This window comes from Botrytis deweyae (assembly GCF_014898535.1).
Source record: "Botrytis deweyae strain B1 chromosome Unknown BDEW_013, whole genome shotgun sequence".
Taxonomy (NCBI): Eukaryota; Fungi; Ascomycota; class Leotiomycetes; order Helotiales; family Sclerotiniaceae; genus Botrytis; species Botrytis deweyae.
Window position 1 is genome coordinate 841,707 of NW_024066220.1, and position 25,804 is coordinate 867,510.

General features: G+C 42.6%; 4 protein-coding genes across 4 annotated transcripts; 3 read left to right on the plus strand and 1 right to left on the minus strand.

Moving 5' to 3' along the window:
• Positions 1-137: 137 nt before the first annotated feature.
• Positions 138-4,612, minus strand: EAE98_006388 (uncharacterized protein; the record flags this gene model as incomplete). Its single annotated transcript, XM_038954011.1, has 6 exons — positions 138-2,431; positions 2,560-2,915; positions 2,968-3,580; positions 3,637-3,804; positions 3,860-4,174; positions 4,225-4,612. 6 exons carry the CDS (start codon positions 4,610-4,612, stop codon positions 138-140), a joined length of 4,134 nt encoding a protein of 1,377 aa, XP_038809801.1.
• Positions 4,613-12,569: 7,957 nt separating this feature from the next.
• EAE98_006389 (uncharacterized protein) lies at positions 12,570-13,230 on the plus strand (the record flags this gene model as incomplete). Its single annotated transcript, XM_038954012.1, has 2 exons — positions 12,570-12,656; positions 12,895-13,230. 2 exons carry the CDS (start codon positions 12,570-12,572, stop codon positions 13,228-13,230), a joined length of 423 nt encoding a protein of 140 aa, XP_038809802.1.
• Positions 13,231-13,281: 51 nt separating this feature from the next.
• On the plus strand, positions 13,282-18,303 carry EAE98_006390 (uncharacterized protein). The gene is made up of 5 exons (XM_038954013.1): positions 13,282-14,397; positions 14,505-14,894; positions 14,941-15,643; positions 15,696-16,688; positions 16,747-18,303. Exons 1-5 carry the CDS (start codon positions 14,172-14,174, stop codon positions 17,981-17,983), a joined length of 3,549 nt encoding a protein of 1,182 aa, XP_038809803.1. The 5' UTR covers positions 13,282-14,171; the 3' UTR covers positions 17,984-18,303.
• Positions 18,304-22,192: 3,889 nt separating this feature from the next.
• Positions 22,193-25,755, plus strand: EAE98_006391 (uncharacterized protein). The gene is made up of 9 exons (XM_038954014.1): positions 22,193-23,091; positions 23,140-23,276; positions 23,324-23,403; positions 23,458-23,570; positions 23,615-23,807; positions 23,853-24,202; positions 24,250-24,394; positions 24,448-25,173; positions 25,290-25,755. The coding sequence occupies exons 1-9, from the start codon at positions 22,463-22,465 to the stop codon at positions 25,341-25,343; spliced, it is 2,427 nt and encodes an 808-aa protein (XP_038809804.1). The 5' UTR covers positions 22,193-22,462; the 3' UTR covers positions 25,344-25,755.
• Positions 25,756-25,804: the final 49 nt, after the last annotated feature.

Genomic DNA, 25,804 nt, shown 5'->3' on the forward strand with positions numbered 1-25,804 from the left:
ATTATCCAACTTGCGAATTTAGACTTCGTATGAAATCATTATTTTAATATCATCTGTTCCTCCTGAATTGCGATTTCGATTTCCATCTCTGTTCACTTTTCTCTCCAAGGATTGTCTGTTATAGACATACGCGGAGATTATATTGTCTCATCCGAAGGAGTGTTTATTGTTTGTGCTGATTTAAAATTGTCAAAAGCATCATCATCCGCGATCACTGTTGCTTCTAGATACTCTTGGAGTAATCTCATTCTTTGAGAATGAGAGCCCGGATTCTTTCGGTGATCATGGCCCCAAGATTTTATGTAGCGTGCAACTTTCAGATGAGGGTTCGCTCCGTAGTACCTGCCTTGTGCAAAGACACGGTCGAGTAGGTCGCGGTTTGTAAAGAAGAAGTTCCCCTCTTCCAATGTATTCGGGTCATAATTTTTAATTGTTAGGACCGGCTCGAGCAGCATAACCATTTCCACAGAATCCATCATAATAGCACATGTTGTGGCAGCTTTAATTACGTAGTAATCACAACTCAGGAGTGGCTCCGAAAGCAGGGCTTTCACAACCTGGGGTTGATTGTAGATGACAGCCCATATCAACGGAACGGTCGCTTTAGGCTTTTCATGGTCATGGCTATTTGGCCAAATATACTCCTCAACTTCCTGTGGCAGATCTGGCAAGTCTGAAGCTAAGCATTCGTATTCATGGTTGAAATACTTACGACCTCCGAAGACAATGACCTGTTCAGGCTTATTTTGGGCAATTGCTCTTGTCAAGATCCAATTATGCCGTTCGAAGATAGATAAGCTTGAAATTGAATCAGCTGTGACACAAGCATTAGAAATTGCATCAATGACGAAGAGCCTAAATTTTTCTGAGATCTCTTGCAAATCAGTAGCATAATTCGTTATAGACATGCTCTTTGACCCCTGATCGTAGACTTCAGCAGGTATGGGCTCCAGCCAGTAATAGCTGTTTTTATGTATATCAGAAAACAGTAACCAGGAAACGATATGAGAGTGCGAGGAATTTATAGCTGCCAGAAAAGCTATGTTTCTCTCAATAATATCTTCGGCATAGGTACTTGCGGATTGAAGTTGAAGTATCATTTTGAGATGATGACAAAAACCCAAAGACGCTGCGGTAGAGATAGCGTTGTGCTTATATTTTCTGACATCTTGCATATATGACTGGTCATGAATCCCAAAGAATGGATGCGAGCTCCAACTCTCTCCATCACTCTTGAACAGAAATTGAAGAAGACGATTCAATTTTCTAGAATCACCGGACTCAATAAGAGCTTTTAGATTTGTATTTTGAAGAGCAGTAAGCTTGGCCTTGTACGACACTGGAAAATGTTTCTTCAATAGGGAATCAATTATTTCATCACACGGAAGAGTCATTGCTCGTTCCAGGGAGTTGAAGTAAGTTCCTTTGTACTCGTAAGATAAACTTAGTGGAAAGTACACATCTGCTTGGAAACTTTGTATGAGCATCAGGTGTCCATGAATTGTGGCTTCTAGGCAGAGATGCGAAAGCACAAGTGATCTTAATGTTGGTTGTCCCAGAGCTCCGGTAAAGTAGGGCATTTTTCTTTGATCAATAAACTCAACACATATATCTAGGAGTTGGCCATTTCCTCGGCGACAGGCCATAATCATCCCGCCATAGAGCCAAAAAAGACAGTGTAGTTTCGAAGATATGTTTTCGGGGGAATAATAATCCAATACCATGAGACTTTTGTCTGGTATGTCGATTCCTTGTCGGCCCCCCTCCTTTTTGTGATATCCTATGGTGCTCCAGAACAACGAACATGCTTCACTGATGTGATCAAAGATCCTTCTATCATTCACTAAGAGTTCCCTCAGTAATGGTAGGTTGTCTTCGGCTATGGCCCAACATAGAGGCGCAATCTCGTCACGATCCCTGAAGGAAAGCCTCTCCCAGGGCTTAAATGAGAAGGTGAGTTGTTTGGTAAAGAGCAATTTTCTGAATAATTCTCCTATCTCTCCAAAAGTATCCAGTGTGAAATCTTTAGTGTGCGAAAGCCAATTTTCTTTCAAATAACCGATCAACCGGTACTTGTCGAAAAACTGCTGGTTGGCCATTTCTTTTTTTCGAATTTGAATATGCCGAGAATAATCGATGTTACTTTCATGATCCTTCTTGAATTTCTGAACCATCAAAGCAGCTTTGGCGGCTTTGACTGGAAAATTTGACGACTGTGAAGCCCTAGGTATCAAAGACTGGGTGGTAACGGCGTCCTGTAACATCGTCATGTTTGGACTGATAGTATTGTGGTATACTGTGACTTGTGCTTCGAGATCAGTGAAAGATAAATAAGTCACACATGTCACACCCAGTGCTCTATTTGACTCTTCCCTTGTGGTGTGAAAGTATGCCAACTCGGAATTTTGCGAATGGAGGATATACTGTTCAACTAGTAGAATGCGTGACGATCAGCTACTATTCATTCCTCGTGCAGGTTACTGATGAAAAAGCAGCCAGATAGAATGTATAGAAAACCACACGACTTTCTTGCATGGTTTGATGTAAAGGACCTCTTACCTGTATAGTGGGCAAGATGAACCTCGAGGGTTTCTTCATCAATCATAATAAGATTTCCGCAAGCTCTAATCAATCTTCGAAGATCATTGGGTATTTTCGTAGAATCCCATGATTTATCGCCAACAGTGAAAGCTATGGCTTCCCGGAGCTCATCCATGTGCAATGGTCTGCATGAGCAAATAATCCAGTCAAACATCCTTTTCACAAATTCACGCCTTTCGATCTCGATGATCCGTCCAAGAAGTCTGTCATAAGTCTCTTCAAGATTGCGAGGAAGATTCTGTAGAGCTTTTACTATTGTTGCATCCGTTTCCATGCGACAGAGTTCCTCAAGCTGGAATTGGACCCAAAGAAACCTTGGAGCAAGTTCAGCATGCCTTCATAGCCGAGTTGGAAGAAAACACTCACATTCCTTTTGCACCATCTCTGAGAACATTGAAAATATCATCTTTAAGAGCCAAGTTACCCAGCACTAGGTCGCCAGACATGATCAGCTCATCGATAGTATGTTTTATATACGCCTCGATGTCTGGAGAGATAGAATTCGTTTGAAGGTGCACTTTGAAAGTGTTGAGATCGGACGAAGTTCGAAAAAGATAAGTAACATCCTCGCGACTGGAAACAAATAATTTGACTGGCGATGTTGCCTCATTGACGATCTTTTTCAAGATTGAGAAAGTAAGCTTCCGATCGGACTCAGGCAGTTCGTCTAGACCATCAATAAAAATAGCCACACTTGATAGCTCATCTATAGCCTTTATCAGCAAGGCGACTATTTGATCTAGGCTAGGTGATGTTGCCTCGTCTGGATATTCAGCCTCGAGGATAGCTATTAAAGCTTCAGGAATTTCATTCATGTCACGAAACAACTTCTGAGAGATGAAACCAAAAAGACCACTCGGGGAAAGTGTCCTCTTGTCGGCATAGTCGCAATAATAATAGGAAATGGCAGTATCGGCAGGGAATGCCAATTTAGAGCCGTCTATAAGGCTCGAAACCAAAACCGATTTGCCGGATCCAGCTGGTAGATTTTAGCATTTATCGATCCGAGAGCATATATCTGCAGCTTATGAATACCATAACATGACATGACAGAAGATTTGTTCTGGTTTTGCCAATTCCTATAGTCAGCCACACCGGCCAGCCAACTCCCGGTCCCACTATGCCGTATCTTCTGCAGTCGACGATGCTTGTTTCTGCAATCAACTGCGGCCATCTGGGAGATGATCCTTCGTAGTCTGTCTCCTAGTCCGTAGTCAGAACACAAAACAACCATATAGTAGCCTGCGAAATAACCTACTTCGTTCTTGTTCTTTGCTCCGCATTCTTTCTCTCAATTCAAGCTCTCTAGACTCCTTCGCTTCGATATAATGGCACATCTTAGCTTCACTCTCAACCGCTTTACGGTGCTCTCTAAATGTCTGCACAGCATTGTCAAGTTGCGCTCCAAGAGATGTAGACAAGGGAGACCTTAAACGCTTGACGAAGGAAGATTTTTGCCCGGTCAATATATTTTTGAAATTTGAACAAAGAACAATTATGTCGAGATACGCTGCTGACAAAGTTTGCGTAAATTTCGGATGCTTTTCATGGTCAAAAATCGCTTGATATTCGCCTATAATGAAGTGTCAGGATACAGAAAGTATCTCAGGGAATTATGCTTACGCAAACGTGGAAGTATATCTCCCACGCGAGCAAAAGTGTCTATTATTCGATCATAGAACTTTCCTTGGCTGCTAGCCAGGACAAGTATAACACGAATACTTCCCCATATTGGAGCAAGATATAAAGGCGCAATGTTGGTGAAAGTATCCATTGCCGCACCATAATCTTGGATGGATTTCGTCAAAGGCTCGAGAGACTTCAAAATCGCTCGAGTTTTGCTATTTTTCTGATCGGCCTTCTGGATATTGCTGGATTTGTAGTAAAGATTTTCTGGTGTAGCTTCGTTAAACAGCGCCTGCTCTGCAGGATCAAGTTGATCAATGAAGCGGTTCCTGGCAATGAGCCATGGGTCACGAGCGTTCACTGATGCTGCCACAGGAGCGGCCATTGCGGGAGAGTCGTGGAATCGAAGGACTTCTTTTGTTCACCAAAAGGAATGAAATGTGAATCTCCAAAATATTGATATGAGTATCGTCACTCCATTTGGGCGCAGCACGCTTCCTCAGCCTTGCGGTGCATATAATCCTTGAAGCTCATGCATGATTGAGTGGCTCGCGACCTCGAGAAAAAGCCGGACACCAACCCCGCAAAAATAAAAGAGAATTTAGAAATAATCTTTTTCAAAATTCAATATAAATTTCTTTATATTTTATATTTTTTTGAAAACTCAAGTTTTAGAATCTTTTTTTGATAAATTATTAATGTATATAATTTCAATTAAAAAATTGAATTTGTTGTTTTGATATTGAATTTTGATTAAAGTGTAGAATTTTGGTGGACGGCTTTTTCTCGAGGTCGCGAGAGTGGCAACAGCCTCCTCACTGGTTGGCCGAGATGTAGCGACTATCAACTTCGAAGGTTGGGCTAATGCCATTTATTCTTCAATTACATTTGCTCTAGATACCTACCTATGGAGTATTGATTTTTCGGACGATACCGCTGCAACCGAATGGATCAGTAAAGAATGGTGGTTTCCCTACAGCCAGGCAAGACACACACAAATTGCCTATGTCCTTAAGAGCAAAAATTAATGGATGTTCCCAAGATTTCTACAGCAATAAATAGTTGATTTCATTTCCTGCAGTCCTCAAAATCCACGGAACAGCCTTATCACAACGCGACAGGTAGTGAGAGACACACAACGAGCTATTCATTCGGCAGTGCAGTGCATACTAAAATGCGAAACTTCGCGCGAGATGATTCGTCATCGCCAGTTCGACCAAACAGACCTTTAAACGGGAAAGAATAAACTCAGTTGAGAAGTGACCACTTGGGGATTCATCCGGGTGAATCTGCAGACAGCACCGTTTCGTGTCGCACGAAGCAAAAATCAGTCATGTTTTGCGATAAGACCTTAGCATTAATTGATGGAAGCTTTCAGTTACTTCTATCACGCCTGCAAAGTGTGCCATGTCTATGTTCGGTACTTAAACATACCAAAGATGGCTGCATCTATCCTCTATTGTGAGTATTCTGGCAGATTGTTTTTGTACTACGATAATCCGGTCATTAAAGCGCTCCAATCTTCTGTATTTATCGCTTCTAACTATTGCACGACAGGCCCGTCCGTGGAAGGCTTCCTCAACTGCGTTGCATGCACTCAAAATCACGGCCATATCAACTTAACATGTGGCATATATCAACACTCCAATCCATTCACTACCGCGTATAGCTAATCCCCGGCTTTGACTTACGGTCGGAAATGTGTTCGGATGCACACGTGGAGGATACCCCCATTCTCGAGCCTCGCTTGGAACACAAAGTTCATCACCGCAGACCTGAAACTCACATCGCCAATTTCATCACGAAACTTGAAGCACCTGCATGACGGCTCCGTCTGGCCCTTGCAACAAATCTATTCCGGAGACCGGTATCAGCTCCAAACCCGCGTGAAGAATCCAAAAAACTTTGTTTGGTACCGAGAAGCTCGCCCCATATCTTAATGCCGAACTTGGAAAAACTTAAGATGTGGCCCCGTTTTTCGGGAGTGTTTGTGGATTTGTTCGGTGGTCATGAACAGAAGGTGCAGGAAAGTAAGACTGTCTGTGATGAGACACGCAAGACGCATGAACGAAAATGAAATTCCGAGGACCGCATATTACATGTTATCATTTTATATGCTTTCCTCATATCGAAGCTCAGACAGAGATGTCATCAATTTAGCCGCAGTAATTTGCGAGTGCGAGAAACAGGCCATTAATTTACCTGACGGAAGTGACGGGTATCAAGATGGCTTAGTGCAAAAGCTCAGGAGGACATTATCCATGAGATGAATCAGAGAGATGGAACGATATGAATAGTCCGAATGCCCGTGTGAAAATAGGCCTGGGGAAAGGGTTCTCTTCATCCACTGTTGAAAGTGGAGAATTGTGAAAATCGGCCAATCTGGATCCGAGATGGATTCGGTATCACAGTGTGGCCCGTCACTGTCCGGTAACCTCGGCTCTCCGCATACCACGACAATTGTGCTATCACAATTCCATCGTTAGTTGTGGCGTGAAAATGATTGAGAATGGCGGCAATGAACCTATTCAGCTGGGGCATGAGTAGTCATTCCGGGAATAATCAATTCCGAGCGATGAGCGAGACTCGAGCGAGACTACTGCCAAAAAGATTGCCCAGAATGATCGATGGTTCTGATGGCTTGATCCTTGACTCAGGGCATCAAGGCATCTCTTGAGGAGATGAGTCGCCTGGACTTCCGAGGCTTGGACTGTTGGTGAACTCTTAGCAGTTCATCCAGACTGAGAGTCTTCAAACCCCTCATCTTGAAGGCTAGTAAGCGCCATTTCAGACTGTGAGTATGACTTTGAGGATGTGATTTCAACGAGGCACCTCGGTAATGATCGACATTCACTTTCCACGCAAACGACTGATGTCCTGAAAATACTTCAACCGTATTCAAGTTTCCTGGTCTACTACCCTTGGAAATCTCCTGCCAGATTCACCCGGCAGTTTTACTCTTCCCATTAATTAAGGCGGAGAAAACGCTCGCTGTCTCATACACTGAGACATCATGTCGGAGTCAAATTATATGATGTGAGCCATCAAATACGAATACATAGGATTCTCAATCTCAAGCAAGAAACTGAATGAACAGGATCTACCACAAGCACTGATCTACTGGTCCCCAAAAGCAAAGAAAATGATTATTTCCACGCCACCCCCGCGCGCGGTATCTATCATCAGTGCACCGCCGGCATTTGGAAACTAAAAAGCAAATACGAGAACTGGAATGGTCAGAGGTATAAAATAGTTTGATATTAATTTGATAAACTTTCGGCACCATTCCGTAACATTTCCTGCATTACCAAGTAGATGGGTAGCCTATCTAGCTTCCTGATATTTTCCACGATGGGAAGGACGTTTGTAGCATCACTTACCAACAGTATGGTTACGGTTCCTGGACCCTGACTGGATTTGATAGATCATAGTCTACCCAAAACTAGTCTACCATTCGAGTTTTGCAAATCTTTCCAATATCTATCTAATCTTGGGTCAATAATCTAAAGCCACGATTCAAATGTTGGTAGGCTATTACAGCATCCTTACTCACAACCCCAACGTTCTCTACGCTCCTCGTCCCAGTGTGTCAATGACTTCAATTCAGTGCAGGCATCTAGATAGATTATCAAAGGTTGGTTACACCCGACGGATGGCATGAAAAAGCATCAACTTCACATCCAGGCACCTTGTAGAACTTCCAAAATTTGTGTCGGTGGCTGAGTAGTGGATGTTGGTGGATGTACCCCGCCAAAAAGAGCTCGAGCCTCCGCCCTCCAAGTTTTCTCATCCCCTCTTTGAAATCCAGGTGATTTTGTACACTGCGATTTTCAAGGGTTTGCATGAATTTTGTATATAAAAGGCCCGTAGCTAGGGCTGAAGATTACGTCTTTTCTTTGCCGCCGCAAATCAAAGATGTCCGTATGTATGTACGTACTGGCTTTCGCAGAACTTGCCTTGGGCCCGGGTATATCATACGGGTATTTAGCTACCTGTTGTAGGTAGACATCTAGGCGGATGGTGGCAGGCATACATATGACGAATCGAATCATTGCTCAGCGCTGTTCATCTGCATGCTTATATAAGAGTGTTGCAAGTATCCGGACTATGTGTGTTTGTGTGACAGGAAGTGATAGGAACGTGATGTTATTGGTTATACTCATAGTGAGAAGCTGAAAGACAATGTGAGGCGCAAACGCAACGGGGAAGTCCACGGGTTCCAAGGTTGTGTCTATTATGCTTTTGTGGCGTTCAGATGGCATGTGGCTAGACGACTGGTGGGGTGGCATTATCTGACCTATGATATGTAGATGGATACTGCATGCACTTATCAGATAGCTACTGTAATTGCAATATCTATCAAACGACCGTCAAAAGCACACGGGAACTCGAAGCATCAACCCGGCTGGATCTTCATCGGTTGAACAGCGGCCTCGCGTTTTGACTACTCAAGAAAGCCCTAGTCTAGATCTTAATTTGCTGCAGTCATTGCAGTAAAGAAGGGTTCCTTTAGTTTGAACAACAAATGTGGGTATTCTAAGAATAATGAGGATATTTTGAGTTTTCACGATTCCTCAATCCACATTCATGTTGTCTTGATGACTCGGGTTAGTGTTGAGCCAAGACAGATTGTAGCTCAGAGCGTGAGCACAAGGCGAAAATTATTAACAGTAATATGTAATCTTGATCAAAGCGTACCGGTTCAGGTGGATTGAAAAAGTATAACTGTCTTAATAATCGATTTTCATGTCGGTTGCGCCTAGATGGCGCTGAAAATCTGCATGTAAAAAATCTTAGCTTTGCGGGGTAAATGGCGCGCACCCGGGAGGAAGTGGACTGGTAAGGTGTTGGGTGAGCTTGGATAGAGGTATCGTGTATATTAAGTTTAGAAAGCTATGAAATTCATGTGACGATGTCAACGCGAGTATGATAATTGACATGGGAAAATGATCAGGAAAGTGGACTCGTCTATAATCATGGTAATTAGCTCGCTGACGAGTTGAACTGTCCACACTGTTCCTAGTCTTCACACTTTGGCTTGATCAAGACAATCCTCAATTCATCAAGTTTCGAAACTGTTTGAGTCGAACAAGACAGAGGGGAAAATAGATGCCCGAATTGTCGTTTAAAGGATATCAAACCAAACTTACCGTTTTGGCATTCTCATTAGTGAATTGATAGGTTTGAATGGAAGTGGAAGCTAGAATTGACCAAGCATTAAGCACTGACAGGACCTTATAGGGCAGAAACTGATCAGCGATGCGGATGTAGAGAAAAGCTCCGTCAATGCTGTTGTGAAATCGCCAAATAAGAGGCTAAGAATGTGAGGCTAAATTAACAAGCGACGAGGCTCGATACCAACTAACAAGAAAGTAAATCCAGTTACGTGGGCCAGATGTCTTTGGAACCCTATTGTGAACCGCCTCTGGGAAGCACACGTTTCATGTAATGAGATAACGGGAAGCATTCGCACTGACACCCGTGATAATTCCTTGGAACTGATCGAGAAATGTAACAAGAATCTGAAGCACATAGATCTTTGAGGCGTTCTTGTTTAGATCACCTATGAAAGTTGAGCGACGACAGTCTGATGGGTTGACATCGTTCGTAGCTAAGTTACCGCAAAGAACATGACATGGATGATAGAGTTTGAATACGTTACGACCGAATTTTGTCCAGCTGAACAAGTTCATACTATACAAGAAACGCCAATCTAGCAAAACTATCCTCTTGAATTATCAACTATGATATTGGTGCTTGCGGACACCGCAGTAATCAGAGTCAATGCTTAGTACGCGATGATCTCTGGACATCGATCTGAACATGCAAGCCACAAAATAGTGATCGTTGTCAAAATGGATTGGGGTGCATTAGAGAATGCTTGAATAAGGTTACTTTTGGACAAAAGATCGATGTGAATTTATTATGTTACTGGTTGCATGTGTTTCAAGGTGAGGTTTGCGAAGGATTTCCAGTAGGACTGTTACACTGCTCGTAAAGCAACTTCCAATAATGGCGGAAATGTTGTCAGATGTTTCTTCTTCGGGACGATGATGTACTCGGAGGGTAACATCGCAGCATGTATTCTGCACGATAGTGGGTTGAAAGTTCGAATGATGATGTCTTTGTCATTAGGTAAATTAGTCGACCAATCACAACTCTTCTGCGCTTCGACAGCATTTGATTTTTCTGCGAATGTTCTTTTTATATGTATGCGAGCGCCACTTTACAAGCTGCAATGACTACCCGCGGCGCAGCTACGTGAAGCTGACATCAGATCCTTACTGATAGAAGTTTTGGGAGTAGTTCGGGTAACATCAAGCCACGCTGTCTAACATCTGATAGAGTTTAAACGAATCAGATGAGATGAAAGCCGGTTGTTGCTCGCAATTGTACGTTTTGAGCTTGATACATGCGGCGATAGTTTAAACATGTCATCGTTTAGTCTTGATGCTGTAAGCATATCGCATAATTATATCTCTTGGTATTTTTTAGGGAATGACAATACAATAGTTACAGCTGATGCGCGTGTAGCGACTGAGGAATTCATATAACACAGACGGATAGACAGTCACTTTAGCTGCCGAAGTTGCTTTTAATAAGCACATACTTGTGGGTGCACCTGATTGAGTACAGAACGGAGGTGCCGCACAAGTAATTCAATCCTCTGAAATCCTCCTTGGGGATTATTAGTAGCTTGAGATTAGATCGATCGCGCAACCTTCCATAATTAAAGAGGCTCGAGAGGCACCCTAAATCTATTCTTGAACCTATCCTAGAAGCACGCTCAGGACGCAAAAATACGATTCTGATATGCATCTAAATATGAAAGCTCTGACCACACGATTCGAAGGTTTCTAGAAGACATCTGAGCAGTCTCGGAGTAATTATTTGAGTCTAGTGGTTGTGGCTTGAATCTTCTTCAGGTCGTCTAGGCCTTTGGCGTACAACATATACGACATGTAGTCATTGCAGATTAACAAAATGTCATTTACGTTTCTTGTCCCTTGACTCCTGTCATATTACAATAATGTCTATCGAAAGGTAATGACAGCGGATATCACTATTTCTGTTCCTGATTTCAGTGGCGGCATTCCCGTAGTTTCGACGATCCAAAGTGGATATGGGGATGAGACATTGATATAAATCGCGTGGGAACCACGATGTCTGCAGCAAAAAATAGGAGTTGGAACTTGGAAGGACCCAAAATTCCGGCTTTTTTCTCCCTAATTACTTTTGATTACGCATGTAGCAGAGGTCGATCCATTTCTTATAGGGCAGATCATTATTTGTACTTATTTCATGCTTCGTGTTGTGGGGTTGAAAGCTTTGGAATATTTCCATGTTGGGGCTGTTAATAAGAATCTTACCCACCGGACCACCGGTTCTAACCTCAGGATCGATTGAAGTGTTAAGAATGGGGTCTGAATCAATATGACAGATGCCAGAATCAAATAGTTCAGGATAGTGCGCAATAATAAGTCTAGTCCCAGTTTTCTAGAACATCGTCGGATTCGTCTCAGATAGTCGATAGTCAAAGACGTTAAAGACTTCCTTCGTATTCGAATCATTTCTTTCTACTGTTTACGGAACGAAGAAAATAATCATCTATTTTGCTTCCCCAGTCGGATTATTAACAGACAACTGGAAAGGAATACTGGGAAGAATGGGGGACTTCATTTTTGTTGGAAATATTTCTCTCCTGAAAACCTAATACCCCGAAGAAAGGTTGCGAGTATCATATAAATGTGTTTCTTTCAGCCGTTAATGACCATAAGAAGAAATGATCGGATAGACAGAAACTTATCTTGCAGAACTAAAAGATAATAATACTCCGTGATTTTGGCTGTGACTGGCTACTTTCACACGCAAGATCTTCCTTGTTTTGTGTACCCTGTAATTATTTTTGCATGCATGATGGAGATAGACCCTAGTGAGCATTTTCACAGACCAGGGATATCCGAGAGGATAGGCGGGTAACGGGCGCGGACCAGGGATAGCAGCACTATGATACAATCGTTTGATTGGCACGATGGTTCGAATGTTAGAATGTGCAGTCGAGAACTGCAGAAAGCTGGGATAGTCATATCGTTCCTTTATCATAATATATCGCTGGAGACTGGGGGTCGGTAGGGTTGAAGATTGAAGATAAATCTACGAGGAACCGAGTTTAGAAGGTGATGAGATCAAGAATATTGCGACGAGTATAGTGTACCGTTCCCATCTGCAAGTTCAGTCAACTGCATACTGCAAGTAGAAAGTTACCCACATGGAGATTGTTTCTTTTCTGGTGAAATTTCCGACGTTCATCTTATACTAGCACCCTACGGCCTATATTAGATATGCAGCTACTGGTACAGCCTGAAGCCACAGTTCCTGTTGATCTACCTTGTTTCGGCCTGTGTCAAAGTAGAAACAAAACTTGTCCCGTCAATTTATAAAGCTGTCATTATTATGTCAACATGTCTACAATGATTGCTAATAAACTGGAACTTTCGAATGATCTCAAAGGGTCTCGAGAGGGTCAAAAGGGCCTGGTGGTAATTTATTCAACCTTAGAGCCCCTTCATTTTGATATCGGACTTATCGTATGATCATCGCTAAGCTACCTTGCAAAAGCTGCTCAAACTACTGTGCACTAGTACCTGACGAGTATTAATTTTCAAGCTTGGAAGGGAAATTCATTATTCTAACTTTCGCGTTATAAGTTTCTTATGCAAACTACAAAGTATAACATGTGGTTCAATACGTAGATCCATGTTTTCCGGAGGTGTGCTAAACTGGAAGAAGCTTACTAAATACCCGAGGTCTGTCTACTTCAGTCAGTCTGAGCATTTTGCGATATCATTATCAAGATTATTACCAGAAGTCGTTACTGCCATTAATTATTCCTGCACCACCACAATTGCCAAATCTTCACCAGCCCCTCCATTGAACCAATCCCGTCATGCTCTTCCTTGTGAAGCCAGACTCCGAAGTCCTGAAAATCATTCAGTCCTGTAGGTATCCTGGACAGCGCCCATCGTTTACGTGCCTGAATCCATGTATTTGAGCTGTTGGGTATAATGGAGTTCCGGCATAACTCTATTCAATTTTTCTTACAGACAACTGCTTGCTATCTTTACTGCCTAGATATGGTGGTACCATCACTTACTACCTACTGTAAGTGGGCGGCGTTCACATTTGTCTTTCCACATCTTGCTGTTCGTCAACTTCTTCTCTTCACTCACTTCATGCTCTCTCTCAAACTTTCATCATATTTCACTAAGCTCCTCACGAATGAACTCAATTACCCTGTAGTCGCAATTCGCACAATTTCATGATTCGCAAATTCGCAAGTCTCGCCCCTCCCTTCTAGTAGTAATTCGCAAAGCTCTCGGACGCCCACTCGATTGAATTGCATTTGCATTTGCATTATTGGCCTAACACTTCAGCTCGTCTTTTCATAACTGCAGCCCAGTAACCAAACGCGGGATCTCGAATTACATCGAATAGTGGTCATTCCTACCTCGAATCCTATTATTCAATTACTCTGACCTAAGCCGTGATTCAGCACACTGAAGAGTGGAAAGCCTTTTGCAAAAATTCCCCACAGCGTCACACCCTCTGGATTACAATTAGCTCCTGTACCCATTCCCGGTAGTCCTGTCCTCATTCCCATAGCCAAATTTAGAGTCCCGAAAGACAGAGATCGAAATCTCACCAGCGCGCAATTCTTAGCATCGCCACCCCAAATCTTCCTTGGTTCGGACTTTCAGGATTTGGCCGGATCTCAACTCTCACAAGCGAACATTTTATGTGCTGAGAATTATTACGTTACTGTTCATAAATCTTGGATCGATTGGGTTTTTTTAGCAGCGGATTATATTCAGAAAAAGTGGGCGAACAAACTTAATATTGACGGACAGAGCTTTTGAAAACAAGACCCTCTGGAACAGCAGTTCATGTCGAAAAGGTTCTTGGGACATAAGACCACCCCTTCCACTTCCGATACTGGTAGGAATCTCACTAGCTTTAGCCGCAGAGCAGAGGAACAAAAAGACCAGGTTTCAAGGTTGTATGAGCTTGGACTACTCAGCGACTCGGATAAAAGATCCAGGAGACGAGAGAGAGACAAGGTCAAGGATTCATCTGGTGGAGCCCGCGTTGCAGGATCCCATCCCAAAAAGGGTACGCAGTAGCCAAACTCCAAATTGCCATTACTCCACCCCTCCGCTCATACTAATGCGTGAAAATTACCTTCATATTGACTAACTTGTATACTTCTTCTTCACCAGATACTCGAAAAGTTCTTGAACATACTCGTGGGATTTCAGATACGTCGTTCTCTTCGGTCTCCCCTCTAGCCAGCAAGGCGAATCGTGATTTCAAACAACGAGCTGGTGGTGGAATGTCAGGAATGTTGGACACGGACAGAACTCGTAACCGGAGGGAGAGGACGTTTGTTGGCAGCGAATGTTCTGTGTGTGAAGAGCCATTGGAACATACCCTTCGAGGCGAACGAATATTGCAGTTTTCCTGCGGCCATGTCTCTCATGAGGCATGTTTCTACGAATACATCAAGGAAAGCGACGCTCAATATTGCCCAACCTGCAATGCGCCCTTGGGTCTGGATACGAGTCGAGGAGGCAATGTTCTTGACATTGGTAAGACTTTCAAAAGTAGTGGTTCGTCTTCCCTGAAAACTAAAGCTGATTCCTGCTGCCCCTCCAGAGAAGCTAAGTAGTATTGTGCGTTCAGTTTCGGCCAGCGACCAGTCCGCGAGATCAACGCCCACACCCTCGAATTGGGAATCTCAGACCGTACGACCACCCAGTCGCGAATCCAATGCTCGAACTACCAGAACGAGAGCGAACAGTCAGGATACCCACATTAGAGACAATAGCAGAGATAATGGTAGCAACAGAGATAGTAGGGATAGTCGAGAGCGCATGGATAGATACGCACAACCATCGAGAATCTCGCACCAAAGAAACGACAGCGAAAATGCTCCCTCATCTGTTGGGTACCCAGAAACTGCAACAAGCGGCCCACCTCGCCGCCATGACTACGATGTGCAAGCGATGGAATCGAATCTTATAAGCCCTCGAGCAAGTGTTACAAGGAACCCCATTCCAGCTCCGGTCGTCAGCATTCGTTCAGAGTTCCCAACCTTGAACAGGTCCAGACAGCAACAAACTTTGACTTGTCTTATCACAATCGAGGTTCCTGACAACAAATGGCGACCCGACCCAGATGATATTCGAGGTGCCCCTCCACTACCCAACATTCGACCTGAAGATACCTATGCTCGACCCCCATCTCCAGCTCAGAGCGCACCGCGTTTCTACCCCTATGAATCTCCAGAGGTTTTGGACGAAATCACTGAAGGTTTACGAACTCGGGTGGAAAATTGGCATGGTCTTGACTTTAATAGGTATATATTATCATGCATTGTAGCAAATAAATAAAATACTAATGATGAGCAGATTTGGAAAATTACGATTATATGGAACTATTCGAGTTGGAAAAGACAGGCAATCTTGGCAGGAACTGGAATGTTTCCTGTTCGCAGAAATGCTGATCTGCGTGAAAGAAAAGAAGATTTCATCGTCACAACCATGGGATGAATCCAATGGCGTTCGCAAAAGTACTCGATGCACACTCAAAGGATCAATATTAATCAAAAAGCACTTGAACGAGGTGACTGAATCAGGATCTGGTAATTCTCTTGGGCAAACCGAAAAAATCACCGCAGCTAACTTACGCCCTACTGAAGATAACAACATATTGACCTTGAGTCTGTCAGTGGCCGAACTCCCATCATTTCATCTCAAGTTTGATAATCGCAATCAGCTTAAATTGTGGCAGCAGGCTTTGTTGGATTTAAACGCCATCGAGGGTTCTCCAGCACGAAGTCCAGATTACGATTTGTCCGAGCCAGAGGAAGAAGAATGGAGTCGCGATTCCACAGGTCTCCAGCGAGTGTCGGTTAATTCTTCGGCCTATGGACCTAGATCCGCGACCGCCGCACCGGCAGATTACGCAAGTGCCCCTAGAGGTCTCCGAATACCAGCTGCAATTCACGTTCCTGTTGATATTGTGGTTGTGATTCCAATATCCTCTTCAATGCAAGGTGTCAAGATTACTCTTGTAAGAGATGCATTGAAATTTATGGTTTCCAACCTGGGAGATCGTGATCGTATGGGTTTGGTCACATTTGGTTCCAGTGGCGGTGCAGCACCACTTGTAGGGATGACTAGTAGAACATGGAATGGATGGCAGCAAATTTTGGCGTCGATCAGACCGGTTGGACAAAAGAGTCATCGAGCAGATGTTGTGGAGGGTGCAAATGTGGCGATGGATCTTCTTATGCAACGGAGGTCGAATAATCCAATTGCTACGATTCTTTTGATTAGTGACTCGTCTACATCCGATGCGGAGAGCGTGGATTTTGTGGTATCAAGAGCTGAGGCCGCTAAGTAAGTGGTTGGATATTGATATGTTGGGGAGAAAATCATGGCTAACACTTTTACTTAGGATTGCTGTTCACTCTTTCGGACTCGGTATGACCCACAAGCCAGACACCATGATTGAATTATCAACGCGAACTAAAGCTTCTTACACATACGTGAAAGATTGGATGATGTTGCGAGAATGTCTTGCGGGTTGTCTTGGATCTCTTCAAACAATGTCACATCAAAATGTGAAATTAAAGCTTCGACTTCCTGAGGGATCGCCAGCTAAATTTGTTAAGATTAGTGGGGCTTTACAGATCACTAAGCGTGCAACGGGTAAAGACGCCGAGGCTTCTTTGGGCGATTTGAGATTTGGCGACAAGAGGGATATTTTAGTGCAGCTAGTTATTGCTCCTGATAATGCTTCGCAAGAACAACTCGCTCAAGATCCATGGGACTCTATAGTTTCTGGTCTTGAGGCTCTTGGTGGGTCACTTGATCAAGAAGATCAACGAGTCGTCTCAATAGAGGAAGTTCCTCTGATCCAAGCTGACCTCACTTGGGGAGATATCCTCAGAGATGGAACACTTGCTCATTTACCCCGTCCTTCACTCTTAGCAATCACTATGCTTCCTGCCCCAACAAATCAGAAGAAACACACGACTTGGAATAGTGCACCACCCATTCCGCCCCATCCAAGCGTTGTTCAACGACGTATGGAACTTCTCACCTCTGACATGCTTACACGCGCTCTCACATTGGTTTCTCGCGGCCAGCACGACCGCGCACAACATCTGTTGAGCGAGACACGATCGATCCTGAAAGGATTAGGAAAAGGTGGTCTCCCACCCATTCCACCTCCACCTTCGAAATCCCCCAATCACAATCTCTCATCTCGCACGGGTTCTTCATCACCTACGAATCGTACTCCCGATAGACGTCGCACCCCTTCCCCAACATCTGCTACGACAATGACCTCAAATCACACTCTGGGTCCGATTCCTCGACACCGATCAAATGATGCGCTTTCGGCTGTTGTAACGGCCCCGGGTATCGATCCCAACACTGTTGCGGCTCTTGATGCGGAGTTGGAGGCGAGTCTCGAATGGATCAATCATCCTGCTGTATTTGGTCGGGATAGCCGAAAAGCCGTACTGCAAGCTATTGGAGTGATTAGTAGTCAGCGTGGATATACATTCCGCACCACGGTGGAAAGTCTCTGGGCGGGTCGCGTGAGCGGGATCAAGAGAATGACGGATCGCAGTCGGGAATGGAGAGAGGAAGGAGGGGGCGAGGTGGGGATTATGGAAGAGAGTTGATTCTGCGTTTTGCTTTGCGTTGGGATTTATTTGCGCTCTTCTACTTTCTCTCTCTCCCTCTCTCTCGCTTTTCGTTTAGATGATACCTCATGCTCGTTTCTTTAACGACTATTTTTTCACATTTAATGAGCATTTCTTCCGGAGATGGACATTTCCTTTATTTTACTGTACCATATTTTCAGCGCGAGGTTAGCGCATTTTTGAGCACGGCGGAATTGTTTCTGGTTCTGGTTCTGGTTCTTGGTTACTATAACACACATACCCCCTTTTGTTATCTATGGAGATTTTTTGTTGATTTTTTGTTGATTTTTTGTTGATTTTTTGTTGATTTTTTGTTGATTTTTTTTTCCCCCCCTTCTCACTATTTCATTTCTTCACGGCTCGAATGAATACTTGGTACGTTTATTTGTACTTTGGTCGTTTATGGTCGTACTCCCACGTCGTTGTGGGAGGAAGTTGGTGGTGTTTGGATATTATGGGATTGATGGGATGGAATGGATGGGATGGGATGGGATGGAATAGGAAAAATTTGGATTTTTGGAGGGAGGGAGGGAGGGAAGGATGGGGAATTTGGGATTGAGATTTTGATGGGGATTGAGATTAAGGACAAGATTATCCGCTTTTTTTGTTATGATGTGATGATGGTGGATGGATGGATGGATGGATGGATGGGGTGGAATGGAATGAAATGGGATGGAGTAGGAGATAGATAATGAATAAATGGAGAGAGATGTTTTTTTGTCCATTTGATTGGTTTGATTATTTTTATTTTGGTAAGTGATTGTGAGTGATTGTGGTTTTGGTTTGGGGCTTGTGGCTTGTGGTGATGTCTACTAGGTATGAATCTTGTGAGAAGTTGTGACTTTGAGTGACCTCGGGAGTGAGAGATGTTTCTGAATTGTGTGGAGAGGAGAGACGGATGAGAATCGAGCTTGAGATGAGACAGCGAGGAAATAGGGACTCGGGAGATTTGGTAGTCACGATAAAATGAGATGAGGAGCGGAATGTAGATGTGAAGTTTGGTATAGGAGATATATGGATGTGATATGGATGTGATATGGATGTGATATGGATGTGATGTGATGGGTTGGCGATGTGGTGATAGTGATTGGATTGGATTAGATTGAATTGGATTTAGCTGGGTAGGCTGTATAGGTAGGAAAGCTTGAAAGGATAGGGGAGCTTAAATGTATAGGAAAGTTTGAATAGGTTAACAAATTGGAAGTTGGAATATGTATATAAATGCCTACATACCTAAATATATACCTAGATATAGACAACTTTGAGAAGAGGTATTGCTAAGCTAAGTGGGGTTAAAATATAAAATACAAAATATAAAATATAGATTTGCTTATTAGATTATAAAGATAGTATAGTAATTTAGATACCTATCTAGATAAAGAAATAAAAACATATTCCCAATATCTAATAATCCTATCCCATCCTATCCTACTCATCTAGAAAAAAACAATCTTCCAAGTTCGAAATCAGAATCAGACGAGCAGATATCTAAGTAACACATATTATCTCTCCAACCTCTGAATTGCTTTAAGAAATAACTATTTTCATAGAAATTTTCTATATCTAATTAAAGATATATATATATATATCCGCATAGTAGGTATCTTACATATCAAATCCCTTTTTTTTATCTTATATCAAACAAAAATATCAAGTCGAAATATAAAAGATCAAGACATTTATAATCAATTACCTACCTACCCACCCACCTAGGTACTCACTCTCACTACCTAATTTCTCTCACTACCTGATTACCTCACTACTATTTTTAGTAAGTTACTAACTGCTAATTCCCTCTTCTTAGAGATTTAATACTACAGACCTCGGGATTTATTGCGATTCAAGATCTCGTTGTTGTTTCTATGTATAATCTCGCATCGAATACCTAGGTACGCGAGTATGTATGTGAAACATGAGTGAGTGCGTTGGGAGTTTTAGGGTTATGTGTCTTTTGGATATTGGGAATTGGAATTGGAAATTGGAATTGGAAATTGGAAATTGAAAGTGTAGTTGCGCTCTTTTGGGATAAGGATTTTCTGGGTTAGGCTTTTTTTATATAGTTGGTTTTCTTCTTATCGGTTTCTTCGTTGTGTGATGTGTTTGATGTGCTTGAATGGCGTCTTCAAAGTGTCCTGCTTGTTGTCCCCTTTAAATAATTTGTTTAAACGGTAAGGCTATGACTACCGAGATATGAAGTCTATTGATGAAAGAAACAGTTTCTTTTCTGCAGTCTATGACTCTACTTCACGATTTGGATTGAAATCAGCTTAATCAAGTGTTTGGCATCTTTGTCCTTTTCCCTTGTCTTCATTTTATGTTGTGTCATTTTGAAGCAATTCCCTCATGAGAATTTATTAATATTCTTCTCTGGTGATCTTTCTACTTCTTGCGGATTGCTTCACATGTTATGATTTGCAGATTAATACAAGACATCATCGTTCCTGTTTGTTTGTTTGTTTGTTTGTTTGTTTGTTTGTTTTCTTTCCCCCAATGACCTCATGGAAATCGCAGGTATTGGTTGAATGAGATGCTTGGTCGATACTCAAAACTCGCCGGAGATGCTGCATTTTTTCATTGGTTCCGATGAACTTCAACTGTAAGGGAGCTCACGAGAAATATGTTTGAGAACTCTTGTGAGATGATACACATTCCTTTTGAAATATTCATTATTCACGAGTCTTTTTGCGGATGTTCATAAAGTTGCATTTCCTTGGTTACCTTGTGCTAGAAAATCATGGGTTCGATGTGACTATCAATTGAACGTAAATGGAGCAATTGAGAAGGAGTAAAACTTTTGTAGAAATCCGTTTGTGTCCTATAAATTAGCTGATGTAAGGTTACTTCCTATGAAACTTCCTTGGAATGAACAAAGCCATTTATTCCAGAGACGATAATCCTAGATCATTGGCTCCAGCGTGTATTGTTTGAACTTCTCCCAGTATCTTTGGTCTTACTTGCATTGTCTTACTTGCATTATGTATCGATCAAGGTACGTATATCAGATCAGCTTGTTCGAGCTTCCTGACGACTCTGACGATGACCAATCAGCGTGTCGTGAGTGAAGTTGGAATGATCCAGAATCTGTAATCTGAAGTGAAGAATCAATTGAATGACGCTCCGCTGGCCCTCTGGGAGCCACTGCCGTGGGGGCAGACTAGCTAGGTAGGTAGATTTCTCTCTATGTGGTTGAGGAAGTACTTGAGATGATGTATCATACCAACTCTTCTATCATCAAGAGATCGACTGGATACGCAGCTTCAAATCGCTCACACATTGAAGCTGATGACATCATGATGCCAAGATTGTGCTTTTGATAAATATCGCAATGTGTGGAAGAATTCGATGTTGTCTTTCTTTTTTATCATGATAGATTCGGATGGAGAGAAGGTGGATAGAGGATGATGATTAGATTAGATTAGATAGATATATGGGGGAATTGCTTATGAATCTAGACCCCGACTCTAGTGTTATAATAAGTAATATCTTGGGACGAGATGAAATATACTTACTTGGATAGAATTACATCTCTCCTGTCATATTTACATACCTATCGACAGATTGATATATTGACATATTAACATGTTAATATACTAACTTATTTACATACCCACATAGATATTTATATAGAGATAGAGGGGTCATGTAAAGATCAATCAAGACTAACGCCAAAAGTATAAACATATAAGCCAAGCCCAGCCCAGCCCAGCCCAGCAAGCAAACTTGCATGATATCCACGAAGGCGAATGCTTAATCGTATACTAGGTACCTATCGTAGACATCGCAGCAGAGACAGGATAAGCTCACAAGTCAATAAGTTATCATAATCCGACATTAGCTGCGAGGTATACTGTGGGTATTAGTGGAGGTCGAGTGAACCTTCCCAATCAAATTCCAGCATTTACGAGCTTCACAGACGAGAAGATGGGAAATCTTCACACTTTCCCTCAAACAGCCTATTCATCTCAAGTCAGATATGCAACAAAATCACGTGATATACGTCAATCTTCCCAGGATCGAGTGAGTACGTACCAGGCAGGTATCGAGGGATCCAATAATTGGAATGGATATTTTAAGGCCACCACAATCACGAGGATAGGCAGCAAGTACTAGGGACCTACCTAGGTAGTTCAAGTATTCAAGGCGACAATCGAAATTCGTACTCAAACAAGGGTTGCATGAATCGAACAAGGATGCTCGACATCAGGAAAACCTTAATTCGGTCATTGACGTGAAAAGGTCTCTGGCTTGCTTACTTATCACGGATCAAATCTGGCTAGCCAAACAAGTCGTTTTAAGGTTCACGGCAAAGGACTTTGATTCTCAATGCTGTTGTTGTTATGTTTAATGAATCTTTTCCTCTTCTTAATTTGATACAAGCTGCAGGTAATCTATCTCTTTCACTGTCTTTCTGTCTTTCTTTTTTCTCTCTCTCCATATACCAATCGTCGAAGCTGTGCCATGTCGACTTCCCCGGAGCAAGAGGCATCAGTCTCATCTACAAACGATGCGACCGCACCACAAAATAATCCTCTCAACACCACATCAGGAGAGGTCAAAGAGAAAGGCGCAGAGAAGACAATATCATGTGTATCGTGCAGGCGGAGGAAATTGAAATGCGATCGAGTAAAACCCAAATGCGGGACATGTGGCAGACTAAGACACGAGTGCGAATATCCCGAGAGAAGGAGAAACATAGGTACAAAGAGGAGAAATATGAAAGAATTGGAAGCTAGATTGGCACAAGTGGAAACCCAGCTCGTGGCAGAGACGCAACAACTCGCTGCGAATAATGCGAATAATGCGAAGAATGCCATCAATGCGATTGAGATGAACGTGAATTTAAATACGAATGGGAATTTGAATACAATTACAAATACAATTACAAATACCCAACCGGACTGGAATGCTATGAATATGGATATGGACATGAATTTCACAGATGAGGGAATACAAAATATAGGATACGATATCTTGAGTGGAAATGTCGGGACTGCATCTACAGTACCAATTGGAGACTACTTTTCCCAAGATGTCATAAGTTTAGGACTACAAGAACCTCTGCCTCCTGATAATCTCATGGATGAACTGTATGTTTGAATTCTTGGTGCAAGGAAATACATGTACTGATGGAACAGATTCCAAATATATTTCGAAAGATTTCATCCAACTTTGCCTATGATACACAAGGGCCGATTCTTTGCCGCTCTGAATATGCCAACAAACCATAGACCGCCGGTTTCGTTGCGATATGCTATGATGACGGTAGCAGCATGTATGAATGTACCCCCCCTTTTGCACCACAAAAGCTAACAGGACCAGCACTTTCGGACAACTACCAGAGTTATGCTGAAATCTTCTACGAGAGAGCTAGAAGATACGCTGAGATTACGGAGATGAAGGTTTGTCTTTTAAGAACTGATTCTAGGTACTTCCTTGATATTGATGTGATTTAGGGACAAGGAGAGGGTTTGATGTGCATACCCGCCGTTCAAGCTTGGTCACTCATTAGTAACTACGAGGCCACAAACGCTTATTTTGGTCGAGCATGGATGAGTACAGGAAGATGGTAAGTTTTACAATGCATCTCAAAATTGCATACTTACAATCTAGTGCACGATTATGTCATATGCTTTCACTGCAAAGGCTTGATGCAGAGGGACCTTTTGCAGGAAAGAAATTACTACCTCCATCGAAGGATTGGGTCGAACAGGAGGAGCGACGAAGGACATTCTGGGCAGCTTACTATGGTGACAGATGGTCTAGCTGTGCTACCGGATGGCCAATGATGTTTGATGAGGAAAAGGTACGAATGGATTTCGTTGACAGAGCATTAGACTAATACTTGCAGATTGACACCAACCTACCATGTAACAATGATGCGTGGGATTTAGGGGTAAAGGAAAACACATGCTCGTTGGCTGCGGCATTAACTCCCGAGGGTGCTTCCACGATATCATCTTTTGCTGGAGTTATCCTGTCAGCATGTCTGTTCGGTCGCAATAGCCAGCACACGCTTAAAAGTGGTCCAGAGGATGGTGCCAACGATCTCGCCAACGGTTCATTCTGGAAAAATCACAGGAAAATGGACAATATATTGTCTAGTACATTCATGTTTCTACCTGATCACCTCAGATTACCTGCTGGACTGAGGGATCCCAACATTGTCTTTTTCCATATGAACATACATTGTGCAACAATGTAAGTACGATGCTAGATGACAATGTTACTTTCTAACAATGAATTAGCTGTTTACATCAAGGAGCAGTCATGGTTGCTGAGCGGGAAAATATCAGTCAATCATTCATAAGCCAAAGCGAAGCGAGAAGTTTGATGGCAGCCGAAGAAATAACGAATCTGATGCGCCTTATAAGTCATTTCGATGCATCCAAGGTATGTTCTCTCGTCGATAAAACTTTGGTGAGAGAGATTTTAATGTCAAATAGATGAGTTCATGGATAGGCTTTTGTCTTTATGTTGCTTCTGGTGTTATCCTCCAGGATACAAGAAAGGATAGACCAAACCCACAAAGTTCCAGCAATTTAGAGTTTATGGTGTCAGCTATGAAGGCTGTTGGGAAAAAGCACATCATTGCAAAACACTTTACTGCTCAACTTGAACTCGAAATTAAGACACAGAGAGTCGATCGCAATGATATGGCAAACATTCTTTATGATTTGCGTAACTCTCCAGAAGTAGACGACCCGAGTCTTTGCGTTTTTCCTCATAGCTACCGAAGAAAAGGTCCAAAGGATGAGTCTTCTCGTAGCTCAATTGATACCGGTCAAACAAGAAGCATATCTGCCAATACGCCCCCACAAGCCACACAACAACCAACATACGATGCCATCTCAAAAGTAGTATCTGCTTGCCCCTTTGCAGCAAACTTCCCTCCACAACTAAATCCGCAAGGGGATTCAGGCAGCGAAACAATTGAATCCGACTTGAGTTGGCCTCAAACTGGAAATACCCCTTCTTCAGAATCTTCAACATCCAATACAACATATCCATATCGCAATTCAAAATCTATGGACTCGAATTCGAACTGGGCTTTTAATCCAGAGGCGACGCGGTATATGGTAGATCCGTCGGCGTTGAATGGCTCGAATAGAGATATGGGGAATGAAGTGCAGGATAATGTGTTATTGAATGATTTGCTTAATAGTGCACCTGTGAGTGGTTTTTTTGTGCTTTTTTTTTTCTTTTTTTCTTTTTTTTTTTTTGCTTTTTGTAATCAAGGGTATAAGGACTTTTGTGATAGACATCTACTAACAAATATACGATTTAGTGGGATAATACTTATCAACATGTTGGTCTGAACTCACGGCACGGTAGTGGATAGGGGGTTTTTTTTGGTGGAATGTGAAGGAAACTTGTACAGTATTATATACGCATAGATTACTAGGAATCTCGAAATATTAGACAAGATTTCCACTCCTTCAATCTTGAACCCTCAGATTTGTTTATTTAATTAGTTGTACCGACTGACTGTTCTTTAATATAGGGATTGGGATTTGTTTAGGGGAATTAAATGATTGTTGAGAAGCTTATTTTATAAATGCAGAGCTAACCACACCCCGAGGTAGATTAATTATTTTTGGTTAGGATTCTATCCTTTTTCTTTGGGGGAGAACCAGGTCTGTGGAATTGGAGACTTGGAGATGGAGGGTCCGGGTAGTTCACCCATTTGCATCTAAATGGCGGGTTCTCTTCTCGGGGGCGCGTCTAACTGCGGTTTTAGTAGCTAGATTTGGAAGAGTCATGCGATGGGTTTGGTACGATCTGATGCTAGAAGTTATGAGG

Coding starts and splice junctions, on each gene's coding strand:
- EAE98_006390 (XM_038954013.1), top strand. CDS start 14,172: ATGTCGAAAAGGTTCTTGGGACATAAGACCACCCCTTCCACTTCCGAT. Junction 14,398..14,504: donor AGGATCCCATCCCAAAAAGG/GTACGCAGTAGC, acceptor CTTCTTCACCAG/ATACTCGAAAAGTTCTTGAA. Junction 15,644..15,695: donor CATGGTCTTGACTTTAATAG/GTATATATTATC, acceptor AATGATGAGCAG/ATTTGGAAAATTACGATTAT.
- EAE98_006391 (XM_038954014.1), top strand. CDS start 22,463: ATGTCGACTTCCCCGGAGCAAGAGGCATCAGTCTCATCTACAAACGAT. Junction 23,404..23,457: donor CTGAGATTACGGAGATGAAG/GTTTGTCTTTTA, acceptor GATGTGATTTAG/GGACAAGGAGAGGGTTTGAT. Junction 23,808..23,852: donor TGATGTTTGATGAGGAAAAG/GTACGAATGGAT, acceptor TAATACTTGCAG/ATTGACACCAACCTACCATG.